The following is a 13,995-nucleotide window of genomic DNA, read 5'->3' as shown; positions in this document are numbered from 1 at the left end:
AAATTTCCTATCTAAAAAAATTAGCATATTTCATCCGACCAATAAAAGAAAAGTGTTTTTAATACAAAAAAAGTCAACCTTCAAATAATTATGTTCAGTTCTGCACTCAATACTTGGTCGGGAATCCTCTTGCAGAAATGGCTGCTTCAATGCGGCGTGGCATGGAGGCAATCAGCCTGTGGCACTGCTGAGGTGTTATGGAGGCCCAGGGGGCTTCGATAGCGGCCTTAAGCTCATCCAGAGTGTTGGGTCTTGCGTCTCTCAACTTTCTCTTCCCAATATCTCACAGATTCTCTATGGGGTTCAGGTCAGGAGAGTTGGCAGGCCAATTGAGCACAGTAATACCATGGTCAGTAAACCATTTACCAGTGGTGTTGGCGCTGTGAGAAGGTGCCAGGTCGTGCTGAAAAAGGAAATCTTCATCTCCATAAAGCTTTTCAGCAGATGGAAGCATGAAGTGCTCCAAAATCTCCTGATAGCTAGCTGCATTGACCCTGCCCTTGATAAAACACAGTGGACCAACACCAGCAGCTGACATGGCACCCCAGACTATCACTGACTGTGGGTACTTGACACTGGACTTCAGGCATTTTGGCATTTCCCTCTCCCCAGTCTTCCTCCAGACTCTGGCACCTTGATTTCCGAATGACCTGCAACAGTCCAGTGCTGCTTCTCTGTAGCCCAGGTCAGGCGCTTCTGCCGCTGTTTCTGGGGAATGCGGCACCTGTAGCCCATTTCCTGCACACGCCTGTACACGGTGGCTCTGGATGTTTCTACTCCAGACTCAGTCCACTGCTTCCGCAGGTCCCCCAAGATCTGGAATCGGTCCTTCTCCACAATCTTCCTCAGGGTCCGGTCACCTCTTCTCGTTGTGCAGCGTTTTCTGCCACACTTTTTCCTTCCCGCAGACTCCCCACTGAGGGGCCTTGATACAGCACTCTGGGAACAGCCTATTCGTTCAGACATGTCTTTCTGTGTCTTACCCTCTTGCTTGAGGGTGTCAATGATGGCCTTCTGGACAGCAGTCAGGTCGGCAGTCTTACCCATGATTGCGGTTTTGAGTAATGAACCAGGCTGGGAGTTTTTAAAAGCCTCAGGAATCTTTTGCAGGTGTTTAGAGTTAATTAGTTGATTCAGATGATTAGGTTAATAGCTCGTTTAGAGAACCTTTTCATGATATGCTAATTTTTTGAGATAGGAATTTTGGGTTTTCATGAGCTGTATGCCAAAATCATCAATATTAAAACAATAAAAGGCTTGAACTACTTCAGTTGGTGTGTAATGAATCTAAAATATATGAAAGTCTAATGTTTATCAGTACATTACAGAAAATAATGAACTTTATCACAATATGCTAATTTTTTGAGAAGGACCTGTATATAGAATGGAACAGATTGCAGGATGGGAATCGAGAAGGACAAAATACTTCCAAGCAGCATGGACACCCTGGGAGACATTCAGAAACCTCTCCCAATGATTCCACTATTTCTTAAGAGACATAATAATATATATTGTTAATGGACCTCTACTTTTTGTTATTTCACAATATTGTATGAACATCATCTAGATATTGACCTCTATGTCAGTTGTATTGTACTGATTCTGCATTTCTTTTATAAACAGTGAAAGAAAAATAAATAAATAAATAAAAAGAACAGTCATGATTCGGAAGATGAAAGGCGACGTTACCACCAATCCCCGGAGAGGGGGCTTTACGATTTAGTCTCTTTCACAGGTTTCAATTATCTGGAGCTAGGAGGATTCATTCAGTTTCTAAACTGATTCATATCTTTCAGCACATTTGTTACACTGCGCTATAATACACAGGGGTGTCAATGTGGAGCATGCAACTTATATATAGAAATGCGGTTTTGATAACCTTGCAGGGGTATATGGGCAACCAGGAGAATGCCAGGGATCGGGCGAAACATGTTGGGGGGCAGTGTATGTAGAGATTTTAGTATCCAGCTATTGTTTGTGCTACCACTAAACTGTACAATCAATGTAATCCATCAATGAAAAGGGACTAGTGGTAAAAGTGCCAGAACCACAGACTAATACACTACCATAGCCGGCTGGGTTTTTGGAGGTGCGATTTTTAACTTAATAAAATAAAGAGGGGTTTTACTAATATAGGTTATGGGATAAATGTACATTGGGTACTATGAGCCTTATGGTTGCCAGTTTCTATTTAGGAGAACCTAATAACATTCATTTATCTGGGTCAGAATTTTTGAATTGATAACATCCTGTATTATACTCCAGAGCTGCACTCACTATTCTGCTGTATACATACATTACTTATCCTGTACTGATCCTGAGTTACATTCTGTATTATACTCCAGAGCTGCACTCACTATTCTGCTGGTGCAGTCACTGTGTACATACAGTCATGTGAAAAAATTAGGACACCCTTTGAAAGCATGTGGTTTTTTGTAACATTTTTAATAAAAGGTTATTTCATCTCCGTTTCAACAATACAGATAGATTAAAGTAATCCAACTAAACAAAGAAAACTGAAGAAAAGTCTTTTCAAGATCTTCTGTAAATGTCATTCTACAAAAATGCCTATTCTAACTGAGGAAAAAGATAGGACACCCTTGCCCCTAATAGCGAGTGTTACCTCCTTTGGCTGAAATAACTGCAGTGAGACGGTTCTTGTAGCCATCTACCAGTCTTCGACATCGGTCTGAGGAAATTTTACCCCACTCCTCAATGCAGAACTTTTTCAGCTGTGAGATGTTTGAGGGGTTTCTTGCACGTACAGCCCTTTTCAAGTCACCCCACAGCATCTCAATGGGATTCAAATCTGGACTTTGACTTGGCCATTCCAGGACTCTCCATTTCTTCTTTTTCAGCCAATCTTTGGTTGATTTACTAGTATGTTTTGGGTCATTGTCATGTTGCATGGTCCAGTTCCGCTTCAGCTTTAATTTTCTAACTGATGGTCTCACATGTTCTTCAAGCACCTTCTGATACACAGTAGAATTCATCGTGGATTCTATGATGGTGAGCTGACCAGGTCCTGCTGCAGCAAAGCAGCCCCAAACCATGACACTTCCACCTCCATGCTTCACAGTTGGTATGAGGTTCTTTTCTTGGAATGCTGTGTTTGGTTTACGCCAAACATGTCCTCTGCTGTTGTGTCCAAATAATTCAATTTTGGACTCATCTGTCCAAAGAACATTATTCCAGAAGTCCTGGTCTTTGTCAACTTTATCTCTGGCAAATGTCAGTTTGGCCTCGATGTTTCTCTTGGAAAGCAAAGGTTTCCTCCTTGCACACCTCCCATGCAAGTTAAACTTGTACAGTCTCTTTCTGATTGTAGAGGCATGTACTTCTACATCAACAGTAGCCAGAGCCTGCTGTAGTTCTCGAGATGACACTTTAGGGTTTTTGGAGACCTCTTTTAGCATCTTGCGGTCTGCTCTTGGGGTGAACTTGCTGGGGCGACCAGTCCTGGGCATGTTGGCAGTTGTTTTGAAAGCCCTCCACTTGTAGACTATCTTCCGGACAGTGGAATGGCTGATTTCAAAATCTTTTGAGATCTTTTTAAATCCCTTCCCAGACTCATAGGCTGCTACAATCTTTTTTCTGAAGTCCTCTGACAGCTCTTTTGCTCTCACCATGGTGCTCACTCTCACTTCAACAGTCAGGAGCACACCAAACTAAATGTCTGAGGTTTAAATAGGGCAAGCCTCATTCAACATGCAGAGTAACGATCTACTAATTATGTGCACCTGGTGTGATATACCTGTGTGAGATCTGAGCCAATTTAAGAGGGAATACATGTGAGGGTGTCCTATCTTTTTCCTCAGTTAGAATAGGCATTTTTGTAGAATGACATTTACAGAAGATCTTGAAAAGACTTTTCTTCAGTTTTCTTTGTTTAGTTGGATTACTTTAATCTCTCTGTATTGTTGAAACGGAGATGAAATAACGTTTTATTAAAAATGTTACAAAAAACCACATGCTTTCAAAGGGTGTCCTAATTTTTTCACATGACTGTACATTACTTATCCTGTACTGATCCTGAATTACATCCTGTATTATACTCCAGAGCAGCACTCACTATTCTGCTGGTGGAGTCACTGTATACATACATTACATTACTTATCCTGTACTGATCCTGAGTTACATTCTGTATTATACTCCAGAGCTGCACTCACTGTTCTGCTGGTGGAGTCACTGTGTACATACATTACTTATCCTGTACTGATCCTGAGTTACATCCTGTATTATACTCCAGAGCTGCACTCACTATTCTGCTGGTGGAGTCACTGTGTACATACATTACATTGAATTCTCTACCTGAGTTCTACAGTATATCCGGGTGACACTTGGATGCTCCATTCACAGTGCGCATTAAATGGGTAACTCTCCAACATGATCTCTCCACGGGCAGCTTGGATTACCTCCCCACATCCTATGGAAGAGGAAAACAATAATTTAACCACCCGAGTTAACTAAACTCATTCAGTGCAAGAAATAGATGAAAACCCTCTTATTCTTCACATTGGTATATAATACAATGAGGTGTGTTAGAGCTCCCTCTACTGGTCACATTTGTGTACTGCGTTGTGTCTGTTCTGTATTTAGTGATATGTTAGGTTGTAAGATGCTTTGAAACTTAAGAGCAATGTGTGTGAATCTGATCATAGACTTAGTTCTGATTTGATTATTTGCCCTACAAAAACATAACTATATTTCTTTGCACTTGGGCTGGAGGGTCACAGTTGTAGGCTAACCACAGTGTGGATGGGTCGTTGCATGCAGTGACACATAGTAGGGGCTCTATTTGTAACAAAACACGCAGTGGGAGATCGCATTTGCATAGTGCACACACTGAGAGGTCTGAGATGCTCACAAGGGGTTGGGGATCACTAAGGTAGGATGATCATTTTGTAGGGCATTGCATTCAGTGGCATGTAATGGGTGCAATATTTGCAGGGATCTCACAGTACAGATATGTCCTTACTTATTGTTTCTCTTGGCTCCACACATCCTGAGGGTTGTGACACAAAAAGACAGTTTAAAAAAACAAACAAACTACATAGCGATATTCTGTCACAAGAAGTCTATCCTTTGTCTCTATGTTGCCATCCTGTGGTTGTGTTGTGCATTGCAGCCTTTCAAGGGTTTTGGTAGCAAGTTGCAATTTTGTATCGCCATTTATGAGAGTCCTTTACCAAATTCGAGGAAAGATCAGGCTGGTCACATGTGGGTCGTATGTCCGTATTCACACATGCGACATACTGTGCAATACCCCCTCCTCCAAATGTAAAGATGCTTTTAAATAATTCCTCCGTGTACATTAAAGATACAACGCTCCTCCTGACTTCCAGCAATGCAGGAGTTAAGGGCCTCCCCTGCATTTTCCATTCTCATCTCCTGCTGCTAAAATTAAACAGAGAAGTTGCTGTTGTGGAATTTTTTTCCCCTGCTGTTTCCATGGTAACCGGTACCACTATACCGAGGATCGTTGCCTATTACCTCGCTCCCTCTTACTAAACCCCTCAGGGGCGCAGAGTGTGAGGTTAATGTCGCAGTTCATCAATGGTTGCGCTATAAATAAGCCAAAAATCCAAAAATATGCATAAAAGGCACATTCCGGAGTCTGCCCTGGTGACAGCGGCCCCCGGTGTTTTCTCATCCCATATGGTTTCTCCGGGAACAGAAATTTGACAGCTGTGCCGCAGCGTATAGATCTGCCCGCAGTGCGTGCCATTTATCTAACAGTAGATAAAAGGTGAGAGTAAAAAATATTGTCATACGGCACTGTAGAAAAAAACGTATCTGCTCGTGCTTTGCATTTCATTTTTTTCCCATTAAAACCAGTGGAGAAAAAAAGCTGCAAAAATATCAAGACAGTCTCGGGCAGGGGAGACACTGTCAGTGTCTATTCTGCCAGTTTCCACATTTTAAGCAGTTTCTGCAAAGAACCATGGGTATACAGAAAGAGACAGCTCAGGTTTTCGCCATGAGTGGTGTAAGGCACCTTAAAGGGGTTGTATCAATAGACCATCAAAATCTGACTTGGGGGTGTCCGATACCGTGCGCCCCTGCCGTTCAACTACATAGCACCGTCCATGGTGTAGTGTAAGCCTAGGTGAGCTCCCATGGCCCTGGCACACCAGAGAGACCAGGGCTTTTTTCCTATAGTGTGAAGCATGACCATCACTGCTAGATTGCAGGGTGGTCATAACCATAGAGACAAGCAGTGTATAATGTGATGGAAAAATGAATCCAGCCAGCAAAGGAGGCAATATGGACAAGCACAATACATTAGTAAGTGCCTTGTATTAACTTTCTCTACATGATAAATGCCACTTGCTGAAGTGAGAGAACCCATTTAAGAATGCAGCCGATTCGTATCTATGTCATATTATAGTTGATTATTTGTCCCAAAATTCTCCTTTAAAGGGCACCTGTCAGCCGGATCAGCCCCATTTAAACCAGTACTGTTGATCCTGCTGATTAAAATGATGTCTGTCTTGTGAAAATTGGTTCTGGGGTTCCCAAGAAAAAATACTTTTTACTCTTAATGCAAATAATGGCTTCTGTGCAGGGTGGGTGGAGCCTGAGCTTTTCAGCTTTCCAGTGCTGGTCACGCCCCTCAGTACACTGATGCCCTTTTTTGAATAAAGAATGAAAGTTTTTTTTCTCGGGAATGCCACAACCGATTTTCACAAGACAGGTAGCATTTTAATCAGCAGGATCCATCCTACCTTTGTGGCTTAATAGGATCCTGCTGAAAAGTGCCCTTTAAGTCAAAAATATCTTCAGGGGGTTAACGAGAAACAAAGTGGCCCATTACTCCCACTGCCTTATTCTGCTCTTTTGTGCCTGTGATGGAATAATGACAGCTATTTACTTAAGATCCAGGGCCATGCTAGTGCGAGCAGACGGGCAGATTCAGTCCAAGTAACAGAATCTCTCGGACCTCCTCTCATCCCACGCCAGCGCAAACGGAGAATAGACTTAGCAGCCTGATCAAGCATAATTAGCAGTTAGAATGCACGGCAATTAAAAAATCCTTCAGCCTGGCCAAGATGGAGAAAAAGTCTAATTAATAGGCTGTTATAATGCAAGCCTGTAGATAAAGTGTTCCATTCTATAAAGCGTAGGGGGTAGAGGGAGGGCCGAGCAAATAGGGGGGCTCTGTGTATTGGGCTGACTCCAAGCTCCCAAGCATTGAGGCTGTCACATTAGGTACCGCAACAAACACAAGCAAGCTTAATTAGAAAAAAATGAGACAAAACTATAACAAAAAGTATTCTTCAATAAACATATATAGATGTAGCAGAGCTGGGATCATTAGTTCATCTAATTTTAATTTCAGTCACAGATGTGTAATACTTCATATCCCCTGTGGGGGCACTGTAGGAAATCAAACAGTCTAGGATCTTCCCTCAAATCACAGGCGATCACTGGGAACTCTAGCTGTGAGACAACCTAATCAGTTTATTGTTAAAGGATCCATCTAAGGGCTCATGCACACGACCGTATATATTTTGCGGTCCGCAAAAAAACGGATCCCAAAAAATCCGGATGACGTCCGTCTGCATTCCGTATTTTGTGGAATGGAACACCTGGCCCCTGATAGAACACTCCTACCCTTGTCCGTAATGCAGGCAATAATAGGACATGTTCTATTTTCTTGCGGAACGGAAATACGGAAGTACGGAAACGGAGCGGACGCGGAGTAACTTCAGTTTTTTTTGCGGACCCATTGAAATTAATGGTTCCGGATACGGTCCGCAAAAAAACGGAACGGACACGGAAAGAAAATATGAGCCCTAACACAAGAGACTGTTGAACGTAGATAAAAAATACTGTAATATTGCAATGACAAACACAGCTCTGCTACATTTGTTTCGGATTCATCTTGGACCATTGTGCAATTGAGGAAATCTTTTATGCAAATGCATTATTACCTCCTAGCCAAGGTAGGCAGGGGCGCACCACCAATGAGGCCATGTGAGGCGATTGCCTCAGGCAGCACCAGGTAGGGGCAAGAGAGGGGCAGCGGAAGGGGAATTATCTGTTTCTGCAGTATAGTATTGGGAAGCACAGTGGGCACAGTATGTTTTGTAGTTATTTATGTAATGTTTTCCAGGTATGTCTTTAACAGTAAAGCTGTAGGAAAGGGGTTAGGTTAAAAAATTGGCATTGGGAGGTGGGGGTGCCGTTTCAGTTTTCGCCCCAGGCACTTGAAAGGCTAGCTGCACCCCTGAAGGTGAGGGTGCATACAAATGGGATGGTGCAGTGCCACCCAGTCAAAAATTGCAAGACACCGTCTTGCACCTTTTATGGTAATGGGCACCATTTTGCATGGTTTTTGGGAACATACAGTTGTTACAGGTGTTGCCCAGCACACTGCCAGCCCATGGGAATGCCCCCAAAGCAGCAGATGTGACCCCGCTCCCCCAAACAAAAGAATGCTTGAAATCGCCATCATTATGAAGTGGTCATCATAAAGCAGCAGGCAGATACTTCCAACCCTGGGAGGGCTGGAGAGGATGTTATCAACCACTTATGACCGGTCAAGTAGAGAGTTCTCATTTTTTATGATACTCACTCATGCAGTCTCCACCGTACCAGCCGACCCGACACTCCGAGCAGTACTGACCCTTCACATAGAAGTCATCCAGCATCCTGCCCCACGACCCATTGTTACAGGACTTACAGTTTTCAAATATAGAACATCCTAGGAAAATGGGGCAATGTTATTAGGAAAGAGTCAACACTGCCCTAAATTCAGTCTATGGTACAAACTGCAGATCACATTATATTCTTATACATAGGAGCAGTATTATAGTAGCTATATTCTTGTACATAGGAGCAGTATTATAGTAGTTATATTCTTGTACATAGGAGCAGTATTATAGCAGTTATATTCTTGTACATAGGAGCAGTATTATAGTAGTTATATTCTTGTACATAAGAGGCAGTATTATAGTAGTTATATTCTTGTACATAGGAGCAGTATTATAGTAGTTATATTCTTGTACATACGAGGCAGTATTATAGTAGTTATATTCCTGTACATAGGAGGCAGTATTATAGTAGTTATATTCTTGTACATAGGAGCAGTATTATAGTAGTTATATTCTTGTATATAAGAGCAGTATTATAGTAGTTTTAGTCTTGTACATAGGAGCAGTATTATAGTAGTTATATTCTTGTACATAGGAGCAGTATTATAGTAGTTATATTCTTGTACATAGGAGGCAGTATTATAGTAGTTATATTCTTGTACATAGGAGCAGTATTATAGTAGTTATATTCTTGTATATAGGAGCAGTATTATAGTAGTTATATTCTTGTACATAGGAGGCAGTATTATAGTAGTTATATTCTTGTACATAGGAGGCAGTATTATAGTAGTTATATTCTTGTACATAGGAGCAGTATTATAGTAGTTATATTCTTGTACATAGGAGGCAGTATTATAGTAGTTATATTCTTGTACATAGGAGGCAGTATTATAGTAGTTATATTCTTGTACATAGGAGCAGTATTATAGTAGTTATATTCTTGTACATACGAGGCAGTATTATAGTAGTTATATTCTTGTCCATAGGAACAGTATTATAGTATTTATATTCTTGTACATAGGAGCAGTATTATAGTAGTTATATTCTTGTACATACGAGGCAGTATTATAGTAGTTATATTCTTGTCCATAGGAGCAGTATTATAGTAGTTATATTCTTGTACATAGGAGCAGTATTATAGTAGTTATATTCTTGTACATAGGAGCAGTATTATAGTAGTTATATTCTTGCACATAGGAGCAGTATTATAGTAGTTATATTCTTGTACATACGAGGCAGTATTATAGTAGTTATATTCTTGTACATAGGAGGCAGTATTATAGTAGTTATATTCTTGTCCCTAGGAGCAGTATTATAGTAGTTATATTCTTGTCCCTAGGAGCAGTATTATAGTAGTTATATTATTGTACATAGGAACAGTATTATAGTAGTTATATTCTTATACATATGAGCAGTATTATAGTAGTTATATTCTTGTACATAGGAGCAGTATTATAGTAGTAATATTCTTGTACATAGGAGGCAGTATTATAGTAGATATAGTTCTGTACATAGGGGCAGTATTATAGTGGTTATATTCTTGTACATAGGAGCAGTATTATAGTAGTTATATTCTTGTACAGAGGAGGCAGTATTATAGTAGTTATATTCTTGTACATAGGAGCAGTATTATAGTAGTTATATTCTTGTACATAGGAGCAGTATTATAGTAGTTATAGTCTTGTACATAGGAGCAGTATTATAGTAGTTATATTCTTGTACATAGGAACAGTATTATAGTAGTTATATTCTTGTACATAGGAGCAGTAATATAGTAGTTATATCCTTGTGCATAGAAGGCAGTATTATAGTAGTTATATTCTTATACATATGAGCAGTATTATAGTAGTTATATTCTTGTACATAGGAGTAGTATTATAGTAGTTATATTCTTGTACATAGGAGCTGTATTATAGTAGTTATATTCTTGTACATAGGAGCAGTATTATTGTAGTTATATTCCTGTATATAGGAGGCAGTATTATAGTAGATATAGTCCTGTACATAGGAGCAGTATAATAGTAGTTATATTCTTGTACATAGGAAGCAGTATTATAGTAGTTATATTCTTGTACATAGGAGCAGTATTATAGTAGTTATATTCTTGTACATAGGAGGTAGTATTATAGTATATTCCTGTACATAGGAGGCAGTATTATAGTAGATATCGTCCTGTACATAGGAGCAGTATTATAGTAGTTATATTCTTGTATATAGGAGCAGTATTATAGTAGTTATATTCCTGTACATAGGAGCCAGTATTATAGTAGTTATATTCCTGTATATAGGGGGTAGTATTATAGTAGTTCTATTCTTGTTCCTATGAGCAGTATTATAGTACTTCTATTCTTGTACATAGGGAGCAGTATTATAGTAGTTATATTCCTGTACATATGAGGGAGCATTATAGTAGTATATTCCTGTACATAGGAGCAGTATTATAGCAGTTTTATTCTTGTACATAAGAGCAGTATTATTGAGGTTACATTCTTATACATAGGAGGTAGTATTATAATAGTAGTAGAGTTTCTCAAGACAGAAAAGTTGTAGTTTAATACCTGGGTGTATGAGGCAGGAGTCACACTCATTATCTTCATTCCTACAGCAAGGGATGCTATATCCCACCTTCGTATTGCCTCCTGGACACACACACTCCACCGGATCATATTCACAGCAGTCTCGGCACATGATATTCCACTCCGCTCCAGGACAGTTTTCATTAATCACTGTATATTCTGGGCAAAAAAAACAACAACAAAAAAAAACTATGCATTAATAGAATGAAAGAATATGGAAAATTTGCAGGTATAGAATCTGCATTGTTACTGTGTACATGGGGGCAGAATTATCTCATTATTATTAGAGGGCAGGATTACAATGAATGGTAACATCTCTATTATACAGTGAGAAGCAGAAAATGCAGGATCATACAAGTGACCAAAGATGTTTGGGACAGCTCATCTCCTCCTCCCTCTTATTGCCTACAACACTCTTGTCTTAGAAGTCATTTTCTGACTGAGGTTTCTTATGTCCAGGCTCCTGCTACATAGCTCATGGTTTTTACTATTGAAGCAGGATGGCGGTACTATATTTACTATAGAGCAGATGATGTGTTTTCCATCACTCACAAATTTTAAATTCTTCCTCCAGGTTTGTAGTTTCCTCCATTACAGTAGATGACTATTACAACTGTTGGCTTTCGGCACCATTTACTAACACAGAGGTCTTATGGGTAGCAGAGCTGAGTTTGTTCAGCAACAATACATCATCATGTGATAGCCTTGGATCATACAGAGGGACTGAGTTAACGAATGGCTTCCCCGATCTCAGAACGCAGAGCTCCTAGGGAAAAGCCTCTTAGATGCCATGGTAATTACTGACCATAGCATATGAGGGGTTGAATGTCTGTGATTGGCGTTATCGCCGATCACAAACATTAGCCCCGGATGTCTGATATTTTTCTGCTGGTGGAGTGAGAGCCATCTTGAAAGACTCAACATCCGCTGTACGCAGGATGTCGGGAAGGGTTAATGTCAGTTTATGTAGACCAGGAATCCTCACCAATGTGGCTATATGTAATGTAGTAATATTAAAGGGAAAGTCACCATGAAATTCACCATCCACAGTGCCTTGTAGTTCTAGCTCAGCTGAATGTAATAATACATTTCACTTAGAGATCCGCTGCTTCATTCTGGAGAAAAAGCACTTTATGCAAATGCACAGTTAAGTGCACTGAGGGCGGGCCCAAAACACTCTATGCATCTTTGTGCTTACGGCTTCCCTTGCAAGCCCCTCCCTCTGCTTCTTCATTCCTGCATAGACATCTCACCTTGCCCTGTCAATCACGAAGGAGCAGGAGGGGCTGGCAGAGAAGGAGGGAGGAGCAAAAGTGCACAAAGTGTTTTGAGACCGCCCTTGGTGCACTTAACTGCTAATTTGCATATGGATTTAAAGTATTTTTTCTCCAAAATAAAGCAATGAATCTGTAAGTGAAAGGAATCACTATATTCAGCAAGACACTGTGCCTGCCTGGTTTATTGGCAAATTTTCTGGTGACTCACTGCCTTCTGCCCATGGACTATGTCCGGTATTGCAGTATTCAAGTTATTAGAGCTAAGCTGCAATACCAGACACAGCCTATAGGCAAGAGTGGCGCTGTTGCTAAAAATCTAAAGCAAAGGTTAGAAAATAGAGCAGAAGTTGCATTGTTATGTAAATGAGTTTCAAACTACCACAGTTACACAAAACCCGCACTACAATATCAGAAAATAGACCGCCGCATAATTGTAACGTGATTTCATCCCGTTTCCTTCTGCTGAAATAGGACTGAAGAACTGCATGAACTGCAAAGAAAAATTACCACGATCCGTCGCTTTAAGACAAGAAAACATTAGCTCATTTTGGGAACCAGACGAAAAGATCTTACAGAAGTCTGACAACCTCTGACAACTCAGCCGGTACTCACTTGAAGCCCTGGGGTGGGCAGAGATGTGGACGGCGCAGAGGTAGAACAGAGCCAGACCGGTCCTGGCTGTCAGGGTCATGGTGCCGTCTGTGATCCCAGTGCAGGCGCTCTGCGTGGATTCAGGGTCTCCGTCTCTTCATGCTTGCAGCTCCGGAGGCTCAGGTTTCACAGTTGTATCATACGGCCAGTGACACCCTCACCGAACTCTTCCACTGGGGTCTTCCAGACTACGTCACCCCAAAAACACTCAGCTGTTTTAACTCTTGGTGGCCCCGAACCGAAGGAGCTGGTGGTGGGGAATCCTGTACCAGGTGGCGGCGGTATCTGAGGTCACTGACTGAGCAACAGATTCCTGCCCAGGCCCCACAGACAGGAGCGAGGGGCTATGCAGGTACCATCAGCGGACGGAGAATCTGTCTGAGGCAAAGGAGACGTCTACATAATTATTTGTTTCAGACCCCGTCCTGACCTGGCATGGAGTCTGGAAAAAATTCTCGGCTCCTCGTCCAATACATGTGTTTGCAATAACATACATTCCTCATCATTGACGCCATACCTCCAAAAAAACTAATTAAATATTAACTACCGGTAATTTAGAGTGTGCGTAACAGTGAAATTTGTAAATGGGAAGTCCCCGGGGACCCTGGATTGGAAAGTTGTAAATAAACCGGGGTTAGTTGTTCCAGGTTTATCTATCGTGTCCTGCTAGGGCTCATTCACACCAGTGCTCCGCTATATGGCATTTCAATAGGTATCTGCCACCGTGCTAACCTCTAAAATGGTCATGTATTACATTGGTGGGGGTTAAAGGGGTTGAACACTTTAGCAATTGTGTGTCTCCATAGAAACAGACTACAAACAAGTCCACGGGGCTGCATTTCTCATGACAGTGAGGTTATGGTGCGAGCTGCTAGATTCCTCCGTGTCCCC

At 41.2% G+C, this 13,995-nt stretch overlaps 1 protein-coding gene across 1 annotated transcript in view; it reads right to left on the bottom strand.

Annotated features, from left to right (window-relative positions):
• Positions 1–13,513, bottom strand: part of PAMR1 (peptidase domain containing associated with muscle regeneration 1) — a 39,721-nt gene extending 26,208 nt beyond the window's left edge. The window contains exons 1-4 of the mRNA XM_044269619.1: positions 13,066–13,513; positions 11,159–11,335; positions 8,582–8,710; positions 4,312–4,426 (exon numbers count right to left, since the gene is read on the bottom strand). Of these exons, the coding sequence (XP_044125554.1) occupies positions 4,312–4,426; positions 8,582–8,710; positions 11,159–11,335; positions 13,066–13,144 (500 nt within the window). The 5' untranslated portion in view covers positions 13,145–13,513. The remainder of the gene's footprint in view (positions 1–4,311; positions 4,427–8,581; positions 8,711–11,158; positions 11,336–13,065) is intronic.
• Between the last annotated feature and the right edge of the window lie 482 nt (positions 13,514–13,995).

The sequence above is a fragment of the Bufo gargarizans genome, chromosome 10, assembly GCF_014858855.1.
Source record: "Bufo gargarizans isolate SCDJY-AF-19 chromosome 10, ASM1485885v1, whole genome shotgun sequence".
In the NCBI taxonomy this organism is placed as follows: domain Eukaryota; kingdom Metazoa; phylum Chordata; class Amphibia; order Anura; family Bufonidae; genus Bufo; species Bufo gargarizans.
This window is presented reverse-complemented; position numbering and strand designations above follow the sequence as displayed.